Raw genomic sequence first — 14,874 nt, 5'->3', positions numbered from 1 at the left:
GCCGCCTCTTTCCGTCACCGCTTTACGCTACATCATTTATATCTTCACCACTTAGATGGTTGGCAATCCTCAACTGTGCATTTCTCTAGAAACTTCCTGCCTCATACAGCTAAACTATGAAATGATCTGTCGCATGCGGTAATCCGGCCCAATACGATCTTTAAAACTTTAAGGAAAGAGCGTATTCCTATCTTAAATGCCGGCACCGCACTTACAATCCCTATGGTGTAACAGATGTCCATGGCCAGGGGTAATTGCTAACCATCAGTTGATTCGTCTGCTAGTTTGCCTCTTATATCACAACAAACAAAAAAAGAATAAAATCTCACGCGTTGAAGAGTTCCGTTTTAGTCAACATCACTAGTTCCACTTCATCAAATGCCACTAATGTGAATAAAAAAAGCTAAAGATATTGATGAAAATCCAAAATGACTATATACCTATAAGAATTGAGGAGAATGAGGAGTTCCCTCGCTTTATCATGAAACACGTCATCAGAACTGTACTTCGACAAAAATGTTTCTTGAGAACCTTACTCGCTACAAACTTAACAACGAAGAAAAATTGCGCGCGTTGGAGTTCCGTTTTGGTCAACATCAGTAGTTCCACATCATCAAATGTCACTTTTGTGAATAAAATTTGATAATATGTTGATGAAAATCCAATAAGTACTATATATATACCTATAACATTTAAGAAATTCCCTCGATTCTTCATGGGACCCATCATCAGACCTTTACCTTGACACGAATGTTCCTAAAAACCTTAGTACTTAAAACTTACTTGCTACAAACTTAACTAATAAAACAAATCGCGCGCGAGTTGGCGAGTTCCATTCTGGTCAACATCAGTTGTTACACTTAGTCAAATGACATTTTTTTAATAAAAATGCTTATTATGTAAATAAAATCCCAGAAATTATTACATGTATAAGAATAAGAATAAGAATAAGAATAAGAAACCATTTATTGCCACACAAAATACAATGTTTCACTTAAAAATAATAATAATAGGCATGCGCGGCAAAAGGAACGGACTCAGCGTACGCTGCGTCAGCCATTTTATTACAAATTGATTGCGCAGCGCTGATTTTCAGTCCGTCCCCTTCACTGAACCACATTGATATGACATGCGGGTTAATGGATTTTTTGTTTTATTACCAGAGATAGCTAGTGTATACAATTATAGTACGAAAAAAATAAAGAAATTTTTATTACAAGTGAAAATTTAATATTTTAATTTGGTATTTACTTGATATTGACAACTGGTTACATTTATAACTCAAGTATTTTACTGAATAGGTACAAACAATGCCATAGTCATAAGTTTCGTTCATTGAAACGTACAGCGATAAGTAATACCTAGTACTTTTTGTATGAGAGAATACTTATAAATAAAATAAAATAAAAATACAAACTTATAAACAACAGGAATAGTAAGTGTCCAAAATATAGCACAACACCATTTTAAATAATTATATCCTCTGAGGAAATTTGGTAATTTAATAAAAGTAAGCTCAATTTGCCTTTAAAGGTTGGAAGGGACATTTTAGCTCGCAATGGCGGTGGTAGGTCGTTCCAGATCTTAGATGCAGAGTATTTGAAGCTACCACGATAACCTGCTGTTTTATGTTTCGGGGCACTCATTTTATTTAGAAACTTACTGCGAGTATTCCGACCGTGAACGTCTTTCATCCATCGAAACTTATTATAAAGATATTCTGGTTTATGACTAGAGACTATATTTTTAAACATACTGGCCATATGCAAGGTTCTACGTGCTGCCATCTTCAGAATTTTTCTCTCGTTTAGAAACGGTGTGATATGGGCTCGCTTTGGCACCGAGAAACAAAACCTAGTACAAGCATTTTGAACTCTTTGAATTGCCTGTGCGGTTTTGGCCAGCAGGCGTGGTCCATATACGATATCGCAATAATTAAACTGTGATAACACTAGCGACTCAATCAAAACCAGCCTCACCTCTTCTGTTAGGTAATTTCGGATACCATATATGCCTATAAGATTTTAGGAATTCCCTCGATTCTTCATGAAACCCATCATCAGAACTGTACTTTGACAAAAATCTTTCTTAAGAACCTTACTTGCTACAAACTTAACGAAGAAAAATTGCACGCGTTGGAGTTCCGTTCTGGTCAACATCAGTAGTTCCACATTATCAAATGTCACTTTTGTGAATAAAACTTGATAATATGTTGATGAAAATCCAATAAGTACTATATATATATACCTATAACATTTAAGAAATTCCCTCGATTCTTCATGGGACCCATCATCAGACCTTTACCTTGACACGAATGTTCCTAAAAACCTTAGTACTTAAAACTTACTTGCTTCAAACTTAACTAATAAAACAAATCGCGCGCGAGTTGACGAGTTCCATTCTGGTCAACATCAGCTGTTACACTTAGTCAAATGACAATTTTTTTAATAATAATGCTTATTATGTAAATAAAATCCCAGAAATTATTACATGTATGCCTATAAGATTTTAGGAATTCCCTCGATTCTTCATGAAACCCATCATCAGAACTGTACTTTGACAAAAATCTTTCTTAAGAACCTTACTTGCTACAAACTTAACGAAGAAAAATTGCACGCGTTGGAGTTCCGTTCTGGTCAACATCAGTAGTTCCACATCATCAAATGTCACTTTTGTGAATAAAAGTTGATAATATGTTGATGAAAATCCAATAAGTACTACATATATGCCTATAGCATTTAAGAAATTCCCTCGATTCTTCATGGGACCCATCATCAGACCTTTACCTTGACACAAATGTTCCTAAAAACCTTAATACTTAAAACTTACTTGCTACAAACTTAACTAATAAAACAAATCGCACGCGAGTTGGCGAGGTCCATTCTGGTCAACATCAGCTGTTACTTTTAGTCAAATGACACTTTTTTTAATAATAATGCTTGATATGTGAATAAAATCCCAGAAATTATTACATGTATGCCTAAAAGATATTAGGAATTCCCTCGATTCTTCATGAAACCCATCATCAGAACTGGACATTGATGTATTAAGTACACCTTAAGAACCTTACTCACTACAAGCTTAATAAAGAATACAAAACGTGTGCGTTGAAAAGTTCCGTTCTGGAACACATCAGCAGTTCCACTTGATTAAATGTAGCTTTTTTTTTAATAAAACGCCCAAAGACATTGATGTAAATCCAAAAAAAACTATATGTATTTCTATAAGGTTTGAGGTATCTATCAGACCTGGATGTAGACACAGATGTTTATTAACAACCTTACTTTCTACAAACTTATCAGGACAAATCTATTACGGCGAGTGTTCCATCGAATTACTCAGATTAATCCTTGCCGCCTCTTTTCGTCATCGCTCTACGCTACAACATTTTTATTTTCACCACTTAGATGGTTGGCAGTCCTCAACTGTGCATTTATCTAGAAACTTCCTGCCTCATACAGCTAAACTATGAAATGATCGGTCGCCTGTGGTATTTCCGGACCAATACGACATTTAAAACTTTAAGAAAACAGCGTATTCCAATCTTAAAGGCCAGCACCGAACTTACAACCCCTATGGTTTAGCAGGTGTCCATGGGCGGCGGTAATCGCTTACCATCAGGCGTGACGTCTGCTCATTTGCCTCTTATATCATAAAAAAAAAAACAAAGAAGAAAAATCTCGCGCGTTCAATAGTTCCGTTTTGGTCAACATCAGTAGTTGCACTTCATTAAATGCCACTAGTGGGAATGAAAAAGCTTAAGGTATTGATGAAAATCCAAAATGACTATATGCCTATAAGATTTCAGGTGTTCCCTCGCTTCCTCATGGAACCCATCGTCAGACCTTTACCTTGACACAAAGGTTCCTAAAAACCTTGGTACTTGAAACTTACTCGCTACAAACTTAACAAAGAAGACAAATCACGCGCGTGGAAGAGTTCCGTTTCTGATCAACATCAGCAGTTCCACTTCACCAAATGTACTTACTTACCACCCATTTATTTGAAACAGTACCTAGGTACTCCATTTTGATGCCGCCAGCTTAAAACTTCAATGGCCTCAGTGTCCGATGAACAACTTAAAAATGCTGAAAGTAATAACAATTATAATAAGTTGGGGAGTAGCGACCTTACACACCCGAGTGCTCCTGACACACAAACACAAATTGACTGAGTCCCACGGCAAGCCGAGAAGGCTTGTTTTGTGGGTACTCATACAACGACATAATAATATATAATATACAAATACTTAAATACATAGAAAACATCCATGACTCAGGGACAAATATCTGTGCTCATCACACAAATAAATGCCCTTACCGGGATTCAAACCCAGGATCATCGACTTACTAGGCCAAACCGGTCGTGAAAAAAAGAGCAAAAAAAAAGAAAAATATGTCAAAAGAAAATGCGATTTGGAAACGTTATTCGCCACTTAATATATATCTGGTTCACAGCATTTATTTGGTGCTGATATAATGCCTACAATATTACCCGAGTACATTAAAATATGAATAAATTATCATAAATTCAAAAGATGGTCCCAATAACAGTTCATTTTTACATGGAAAAATGGCTTTCATGTAAAATGTTTGTCAGACATATTTTTGGAAGTATAGTACAATCATTAACTTAGAAATATAGGTAACATTTCACGAATAAAAATACGGTAACACATATTTTTAATAATTTTTTTAACTTATCCTACGCAAAATAGAATTGGAGAAACTGTATAGTAAAGTATGAATCCGCTCTAAGTCCCCTTACATAGACAGTGGGAAGTAAAATAATTCTTGTTCTGAAAACAATAAAATGTAAAATGATTAGGTAGGACAATCCAAACTTCTAAGGTCGCGTAGATCAGAAGTAGATATGAATTTGTTCGACAATACGATAGGAAACTTTTCAGCATTTACATTGGCGCATTTTTTTCTGGAATACTATCTAAATTGCACTTTGTATATATGCTACATTTTTTATATAATTTGGAGCCTTTATTTTCCATGGAGTCGAACGCTATATAGCAGCTATACGAGAAAAAATAATACTTTTATCTTACCTACCCCATGAATAGTGAAGATCATCAAGGAGCATACTCTCTGAGATCAATGGAATGGAGCGCCTTTCGATTGGAGAAAATTATAGCGTATTAGAAATATACTATTTTGTAATTACAATGTTGAATATTTTAAATTGCGTGTTTTGACAATTATTGTTGACAATATTACATTCAGAGTCATCTTGACATAACTTTAGAAATCCATAAACTAGTCTATACTTTTTAAAATGATGGAGTAAGACTGACGAGATTACCGCTATGTATAAATGTTTTACGTCAAGTAGAATTTTGCTTTAGAGCGACATCTGGCGTTGAGTAGAAAAGTTAAGGCGTAATTAACTACAATTAATTAACTCATTAAATGGTTTTATTTTGGTCCCTGCAACGATTTGACCCCAGTTATATTAAACGAAAAATAGCTTATAAAAATACTTTTCACATGATATACATGGCATTTGTATACACTCTTATTTCGCTGTGTATCAAGTAATTTTTAGAATGACGATTTTTTTAAACTGTACATTGTGTCCCTTTAAATACTTTATCATTGGTGTTGATACAAAAAACATAAAGCATTTTTTATATTCTTTCGAATAAAATACGCTAAAACTTTTTATATCCCGCGTATAAGGAAATATAACTGCTTATATGCGCAACTTCTTTTTTTATATAGCTCGGTCCCTGCAAGTGGTCCAAGGTTGGTGCCATACAATAAAATAATACTACGATTAAGAGCTTTAAAACGACATATGTCTCAACAGTATACATCCATGGGACACTCCCCATACAAAAGTGCCCATTGTCCTTTGATGTGTCAAGTTTTTCGATATCTTGAATAGTTTTTGAGATATCCGCTCTTGAATGTTTATTTAGGACTCTCAAATATCTTGATATATACATTAGTGAAGCTGCTAGGCCGTTTTTGGTATTGTTTTCGTATAAATCGGGGGTGCTGAATTAATTTATGGTATCAAATTGACACCATTCCGTTCCGGAGTCAAATATTGTGTTCCAAGCATTTCCATCTATTCCTTCTTGTTGCTTGGCCTATTAGCACTTTAATATATTTAAGTAATTCAATTTTTTTTTTGATTAAGCCCAACCAAATGAGACTTGAAGGAACTATCATAGGGTCCATCTTTGATGCCTGAGGTATGTAATCTTCTGTCCGTTGTAACCGCTCCGTCCACAAGTGGCTCTGTGAGCTGTAAGTCTCGCCAACCCCCATGGTTCCGTCATTTTGAAATATTTCCAAACAGAGAATCAACAAAAATACAGGATGTTTATTTAGTCACCTGCAATAATTTAGGGGCTGAATATATGGATCATATTGAGCAACTTTTACTATGTGACCAATCCCGAATTCGCGAAGAAAAATTTACTATACCGCAGAAAACGTCAAGGTCAGACAGCCAAAATGTTTGAAAAAGTCAACTTTTTGTCGCGATTTCGGGATTGGTACCATAATAAAAGTTGCTCAGTATGACCTATAGGTATATTCACTCCGTAAATTATTGCAAGTAACTAAATAAACACCTCGTATATATAGTTATCGAAACTCTTCACCAAATTTCACGAGAATCGGTTGAGAATAGCGGATTATATCCAAACATACGAAAGAATTTCACCCAAGCTGAAATGGAGACCTACGCTTTCGCTCGGTCAATTATGCGGTAACTCTGGTTGCCAAAAGTTGACGATTGACAATTTCATATACCACGAAACATTTTACGTGTCTCTGTTTTAACTATGGTTGGCTGGTAGAGAATGCCTTTTAGCATTAAGTCCGCCATTTAAACATTGTTGCTTATTTTGAACAATAAGGTTAAAATAAATAAATAATAAATCATATAATTCATGCAGCCCCAGTATGTCCTACAATCTCTACCTATCTCTATGGTCTACCATCACCAAAGAGTTAAAGGAGATACAATTCTAAGATAACTGAACTAGGTGGGGCTGCACGTGCAACACGATACTGTTCTCATCTATGTGCAGGGGCACCCCGGCACCAGCTTCTCCCTCTGGACCGCATCCAACGAAGAGCGACTCGAACTGTCGACTGCCAGCGTATTTCGAATCGGTTTGACTCCTTGAGCTGCGTAGAGATGTGGCCTCGCTCTGCATTTTCTATCGCATGTTTAACGGGGAGTGCTCCGAGGAATTGTTCGGATTAATCCCTGCCGCTTCTTTTCAGACACGCGACAGCATTTCCATCTTCACAACTTAGATGGATTGGCAGTCCTCAACTGTGCGTTTCTACAGAAACACCTGCCTCGCAAAGCTAAACTGAACTATCACCTGCGGTAATTTCAATCCTTCAAGAAAAGAGCCTACTCCCATCTTGAATGCTGGCAACGCACAACACCTCCAGGTGTCCATTGGCGGCGGTAATCGCTTACCACCAGGTGATCCGTCTAGTCGTTTGTGTCCTATATCATTAAAAATGACCTAAACAAAACTTTGTACTTACATTTTGCTCAATTGCGAGTACTTGACCGTCAAGGCCTTTTCAAGAGCCAGCAGCGCGCTTTGCGGGAACTTATTTTTCTCGGTCAGGATACACTTGGTCCATATCAGCAGGTGTTCCAGGTGAGGACTCTCCTCGATGAGGCGGGCTATGGAGGCAGCCAGGCGGTGAGCGTAGTCCTCATCCAATGACGTCACTGTCAATTCGACTGTGGACAAAAATTTACATTTTTATTTGGACTTGTATCTTCATTCCGTTCCACGTCAGTTCGGAAACGTGAAAACATTAGAGAATTTTTTTTTTTTTTTTTGTGTCGGTGGCAAAGCACACGGCCCGCTTGATGTTAAGCATTCTCCGTATCCGATGTACTCGGGTCACATTGCTTGGTTACCATAAAACGGCAACTATACCACAGGGCAGATACGCCATACTTCGTACGGAAGTCGTTTGAAATGTACGCACGACATTTGTGTATACGCATTTGTGTACACCCCGTTGGCTACATACAGAATTATGTCTCAAATCATTCTATATGTGGTATAAATTATGTAAAAAAAATCAATATGTCAATATCCAGATAGGACAATGGAGACAACGTCTGTGTGGAGAAAAGGTCGTCCACTTTCCTCCGAAAGACATCTGAAAGGTCCCATTTTCTCTCTACACTCTCAAGGCTCCTTATACTTAACTATAACTGAAGCAAAGGTAAACATACTAGGTATCTTTTGTTTCTCATAAAGTTTTAAGTCATAATGTATAATTATGTCAAACAAAGGGATCGAAACTTACTATCTGTGCTGGGCACAGCCTCCACGCACCTCCTGATGAGGCAGTGTTCGTTGAGCTGCAGTGCGCCCACTAAGGCCGGGCCCCAAGAGCGCTCCGATAATTTCTGTTTCACCGCGCCTGGCGTCGAATCGGCTTCTAATCGATAAGGCCTAGGAGAAAAATAGATAACGATATATTTAAAAAGTCAGCGTACTCAAGTTCCTATTTTTATTATGATACAAAAGTTTTAAGGGTAATAAATAATAAGAAATCGACTGGATCCTTACGATTCAAGTAATGTCAGGTCAAATGACGACCAAAACTCACTAACTACTACCACAAATTTAGTGTAAGTAAACCGTACTAGTAATATAACAAGATTGATTCCCACACCATTATTTTCCCTTCCAAATTACAACAGTATTTTTTTAATATTATGTCTATGTACTAGTTCAATACGAATCTTTTACGGACTCGCCCACCGAGGGTTTCGTACTTTTTAGTATCTTATACCTTTAAACGAGCAATTCTTGTATATTTATATATGTATATATTTCGGGGATCTCGAAAACGGCTCTAACGATTTCGATTAAATTTTCTATATGGAGGTTTTCGGGGCCGAAAAATCGATCTAGCTAGGTCTTATCTCAGGGAAAACGCGCATTTCTGAGTTTATACGTTTTCCGAACAAAGCTCGGTTTCCCAGATATTTTGTTGTTATAGTGGCAACAGATATACATCATATGTGAAAATTTCAACTGTCTAACTATCACGGTTCATGAGATACGGTTCGGAGTCTTAGTAATAGGGTCCCGTTTTACAAAAAAAACCTACAGAAAGTAGGAAGATTGGATCACTAACCTGAAAGTCCCATCAATGCCGGCATTCTGACTATACAGGAATAAGCCCTCAGTGGCCGCGCAAGCGAAGCTCTCGCCAGTAGGCGAGAAACGCAGGCAGTGGACGCGGACCTAATGAAACATACAATAAAACAATATATGTACTATACAATACAATATTACACTTTGATAACACGTTAATTATAATATTATATCTTTGCTGATTCGTAATATAATAACGTGCTAGTCAATTAGTGCTAATCCGTTATATAGATCGTGTCATTCACGACGGCGCGTGCCAAGGCACTCAAGGCACAAGGAGTCAAGACTCGTATTGTAATTTTTTTTTTATACTACTTCGGGGGCAAACAAGCATACGGCCCGCCTGATGGTAAGCAGTCTCCGTAGCCTATGTACGCCTACATGAGGAGTTTCATGCGCTTTGCCGACCCTTAAACCCCACCCCAAACCCCCCACCACCCCTCGTTGAGCTCTGGCAACCTTACTCACCGGCAGGAACACAACACTGAGTAGGGTCTAGTGTTATTTGGCTGCGGTTTTCTGTAAGCTGGACTTCCCCAGTTGGGCTCTGGTCTAGATCTGGGATGACATCCACTGGCTGTGCCCTACCACACAAATCGAGATGACATTCACAATGCCCGTACCTCTCTTTTGGACGTAGTTTGAGGACGTACCCGGCTCCAAATGTCATGGTATTAAAGGTAAAATTTGACAATTCTTCGCGTCATCGTGGATGACACGCACTATAGTCAGGCTTCTTTAGTTGTTCTAGTTAATATGCCTGTTACTACCAACTACGTCATTAGTAAAATACACTTATCACGGAGATACTGTAATTTTACCTCAGGCTTGACATTTCTGTCAGCCATATCGCCCTCTTTCACGCCAGGCAGACGGATGGCCACATCGCCACCTTCCAGGTGCGTTCTGTCTTCCACCAGCGCCATGTTGCCGAACTCCGTCAGGTGACGGCGGTTGATGTAGTCCTGGTAATCACAAAAAAAATACAGTCTGGCAAACTAATTTGTAAAAAAAAACGGCTAATAGCATGTCGTGCCGTGCTCAGTGTAGGGCTCCGTAGATACCCGTCCGTCACAATAGGCTGCCTTGAAGGGCGGCGGGGCTGCGATGGTAGTAGTAAGTATCATGAAAAGGGAGTACCTTCGCAGCGTTTTGTCTTTTTACTAAGGGAAGATTTTTTGCCATAACTCAAAAACGCGAACTAAATCAGTTAAGCTGATCATTGTCGCTATAGTTTTCATGTCTTTATTGTTCTTTACTCTCACGATTTATCAATCTCTACTTTCACAATTTTTTTTATTTTTTTGGGCCCATGGTTCAAATATTAAAGGAGGAACACTTTTTTTTTTCTTTTGGAGTGATTATTTGCGAAATTATTTACCTTATCAAAAAATGCTTGTTGAAGACCCGTATTCGTTTTAAAAGATCCATCCAACCACCCCATACCATATAGTTGAAGCGAAAAAATCATCCCCACTGTACATATATTTCTTTATTTTTTTTATTTTACTACTCTGTGGACATTATTGATTTATATATCCCTGCTAAATAGCACCTTTCTAGCACTAACGACAGACAGACAGACTCAACTATAGTAAATTGACTAAGGAACCCTAAAAAGCGAGAATTTCAATATTTGTATAAGTGATCGTACCTTCGCGCCTACATCTTTCAAATTTGCCGCCTTTTCTACTGAAAAAATTGGCTTGGCAGTTTGTAACACTGCACAGTCTGCATCAATAGTAATAGAAAGAACAACGTCCCAAGAATACTCTTTGTGTTATCTGAAATTATTTTTTCGCCTTAAACCCTAAGATGTTAAACCACAGGCATTGTTTCTTTTGCGCACCGGTGGCTACCTAATTTCATCCAAAAGCGGAAAAAAGGAAATCAAATGTCGGAATTTACAAGAGAAGTACTCTGTACGCCTGCGTACAATAATGCTCGTTATAAGTTATAAATAAGGTAACAAAAAAGTAAAAAGCACTTACATTGACCGCATCAAGGGACCTGTTCTGCGTGATGGTGAATTTTTTTATGATGATAGACTCCTTCACGGTGTAGAGGCACACGTACTTCGCGTTGCCGGCGCCGAGGATGCACTGACCGTCCGCAGAGTAGCATATTGTTGTGAACGCCCTGAAATTAGAGGGAGTATTGCAGCACAACCACTTGTTTGAGCCCCACGGAACAAGCTCCGGCAAATATGCTCAGTTTTGGCATCAGCGCCACCATACTAAAACAAATTGTATGTTTAAGGTGGTTCGACTAGGTTACCCAAAGCTTAAACCTCACTAGATGGCGCCACAATTGCAAATTTTGAGTTTTAATTTTTTTGTGGAGTAGTCTTGGTATTTCTATACTGTAAATTATGTTTAGCGCACTCTTTAAATAAATATTGAACTATTACAACAAACATTGAACACTTCATTGTACAAAAACTACCCCTTAATGTCGACAGAATGTTTCTTGACTCTATTTCTAAGTATCACTCACACATTCAAACAGTCTTACTGGGATCCTTGTAGTAGACAATTTGGCACAGCGTGAGTAGGCTTCAATAGCGTTGCGGTATGTACGTGGAAATACATGCAAGAGGATGTGGGTTCGAGACTCATTAATTTATTTTTGTTATCAGTATTATCAAGTACCTATTATTAATAAATTATTTTATGAGAAATATGAGCGTTTTCCATAAAAATATTAAAAATCTGATTCTCACACATCATGATATTTTTGGGTTCTTCCAACTCAGAATCACTAGCATAATCAATCCTCGTGCTAAAAAAACCCGAAAATTTGTATTGAAATTTTAGTTTTACACTGAAATTTCTTTCACACTAAAATGTGACGTAATGCTATGGATATTTTAGGATATCTTTTTTTAATGCTAGGGTGGAGAAGATTTTAAGTAGAATGAACCTAAGAAAGTCCAAATTTGTAAGTCAGATTTTCCGGTATTTTTTTCAAAAAAAAAACGCTGTTTTGTTCTAAAATTAAAGCAATCACTTACTGCCCAGCCTTTAAAAAAGTGGCCAAGTGCGAGTCGGACTCGCCCATGAAGGGTTCCGTACCATTTATGACGTATTAAAAAAAAACTACTTACTAGATCTGGTTCAAACCAATTTTCGTTGGAAGTTTGCATGGTAATGTATATCATATATTTTTTTTAGATTTTTCATTCTGTTATTTTAGAAGTTACAGGGGGGGGGACACACATTTTTTCACTTTGGAAGTGTCTCTCGCGCAAACTATTCAGTTTAGAAAAAAATGATATTAGAAACCTAAATATCATTTTTGAAGACCTTTCCCTAGATACCCCACACGTATGGGTTTGATGAAAAAAAAAAAAAAATTTAATTTTTATAACGTATTAAAAAAAACTACTTACTAGATCTCGTTCGAACCAATTTTCGGTGGAAGTTTGCATGGCAATGTATATCATATATTTTTTTTAGATTTTTCATTCTGTTATTTTAGAAGTTACGGGGGGGGGGGGGACACACTTTTTACCACTTTGGAAGTGTCTCTCGCGCAAAACTATTCAGTTTAGAAAAAAATGATATTAGAAACCTCAATATCATTTTTGAAGACCTATCCATAGATACCCCACACGTATGGGTTTGATGAAAAAAGATTTTTTGAGTTTCAGTTCTAAGTATGGGGAACCCCCAAAGTTTATTGTTTTTTTTTTCTATTTTTGTGTAAACATCATAATGCGGTTCATAGAATACATCTACTTACCAAGTTTGAACAGTATAGCTTTTATAGTTTCGGAAAAAAGTGGCTGTGACAGAATCGGACAGACAGACGGACATGACGAATCTATAAGGGTTCCGTTTTTTGCCATTTGGCTACGGAACCCTAAAAAGTAGGTACTATTTTACAGTAGAATTAAAAAAAAATTTTACCATACATTTAATTAAATTACAGTGAGTTACAAAATTGCATGGCCTTCTATTTATAACCATTATAAAAAGAAATGAGATATTTACCATGTTTGTTTATATTATTGATTTCCCGATATTTTGACACAACTAGAAGTTTCACACAATGCCTAGAGATAGAAAATTATTTATTTATTTTATTTATTGTCAATTTCATTCAACGGATCACATCATATCCAATTTATGTGTTTATGTATTGCATTGTTTTCTACCTAGTTGGTTATTAAATTCTGTTACTGCAATAATCTTTATCTACATAAAATATACCAACGAAAGTTTAATAAAGTATATATTAAAATGAAGTACACAAAATCAGGAATTACATATGACAATATCATTCAAAATCGCCTCCTCTGGCTTTGACACAGGCCCTCAAACGACGAGGCCAGTCATCAATAGCGGCACGCACGATTGTCATGTCTAATTCCGTCACTGTCTTAACTATGGCCCGCTTGAGGGAGTTAAGATTTGTGTGGGGTTTAGCACAGGCTTTCTCCTCAATAACCTGCTATATGGCATAATCCAGGGGATTAAGGTCCGGGCTGGAGGACGGCCAGTCTTCGTGGGCAATAAAGTCAATTTTGTTTCTTCGAAACCAGGCTTGACTTGTTCTTGCCTTATGTGCAGGAGCTGAGTCCTGTTCAAAGATCCATGGCTGGTTTTGAAATAGGGTGTGTCTTAAGGGCTTCACTATTGGTTCGAGAACGGTTTCCAGTTTCCGGTTTTCACACCTTTTTCACAGAAATGAATCTTTGTTAGCCCTGAGTATGACACACCCAAAATCATGTTTGGCAGGTGCCCACATTTGTGCATCGCAATAGGGTTGTTTCCATCTACAAATCTTAGGGCATAATTGTATCCCAATAAATTCTTTTGGATTATAAGAACATGTTAAACTACTTTTAGTGGACCTGTAATGACCATATTTTTGTAAATATTGAATTTAAAATATCTTTTGGCACACGTCACGTGACCAAACTCGTAACGTCATTGAAGATTCTGATGACGTCACAACTCTCGGATTGACACTGTTGACAATTAGGCGATTAACAACAAATGATAAATATCAGTTGACAGTTCGTATCTTCTACGTGTGTATGTAGTTATGTGTCAAACCATAAACTGTGACGTCACACAATTTTCAAAGAGCGTTTTGGGCGCGAAAGCATCTGTCAAAATATATTTTGTTAATTTAACATATTTAAAGCCGTTTTTAGTATAAAAGCTGAATTTTAAGGCAACTTTTAGTTAATATAGAAAGTAATACAAGCGTTTCAAAAAATTGGAATACGATTCTCTTTTAGGCCCCAATTCATTATAGATACGACGAGATAAGCGTTATGTGTGGTATATAATTATAGCTCACAAATCCACCACATTATGTCATTTTTTATTTTTTCGGTAGCATTTGTTTTAACGGAAATAAAGAGGTTGCAAATCGAGTAACAGAACTTCAGAACAGATATCATTTGATACTTACCAGTCGCTTTTCGGTGAAGGAAAACATCGTGAGGAAACTGGACTAATCCCAAAAAGGCTTAGTTTTACCCTCTGGGTTGGAAGGTCAGATGGCAGTGGCTTTCGTAAAAACTAGTGCCTACGCCAAATCTTGGGATTAGTTGTCAAAGCGGACCCCAAGCTCCATTGAGCCGTGGCAATATGCTGGGACAACGCTAGGAAGAAAGAAAGAAATCGAGTAACAGAACTTAGTAACCAACTAGGTATAATAGTTATGATGTAAATGTCCAT

General features: G+C 37.2%; 1 protein-coding gene across 2 annotated transcripts in view; it reads right to left on the bottom strand.

Moving 5' to 3' along the window:
* The window catches only part of LOC133517436 (periodic tryptophan protein 2 homolog), a 71,168-nt gene that overhangs the window by 26,665 nt on the left and 29,629 nt on the right, over positions 1 to 14,874 (bottom strand). For both annotated transcript variants that reach the window (XM_061850754.1, XM_061850753.1), the window contains exons 14-18: positions 11,170 to 11,317; positions 10,000 to 10,143; positions 9,159 to 9,268; positions 8,319 to 8,467; positions 7,533 to 7,737 (exon numbers count right to left, since the gene is read on the bottom strand). In XM_061850754.1, the coding sequence (XP_061706738.1) occupies positions 7,533 to 7,737; positions 8,319 to 8,467; positions 9,159 to 9,268; positions 10,000 to 10,143; positions 11,170 to 11,317 (756 nt within the window). The remainder of the gene's footprint in view (positions 1 to 7,532; positions 7,738 to 8,318; positions 8,468 to 9,158; positions 9,269 to 9,999; positions 10,144 to 11,169; positions 11,318 to 14,874) is intronic.

This window comes from Cydia pomonella, chromosome 4 (genome assembly GCF_033807575.1).
Source record: "Cydia pomonella isolate Wapato2018A chromosome 4, ilCydPomo1, whole genome shotgun sequence".
NCBI lineage: Eukaryota > Metazoa > Arthropoda > Insecta > Lepidoptera > Tortricidae > Cydia > Cydia pomonella.
The sequence above is the reverse complement of the archived record's forward strand: the minus strand, read 5'-3'. Positions and strand labels throughout refer to the sequence as shown.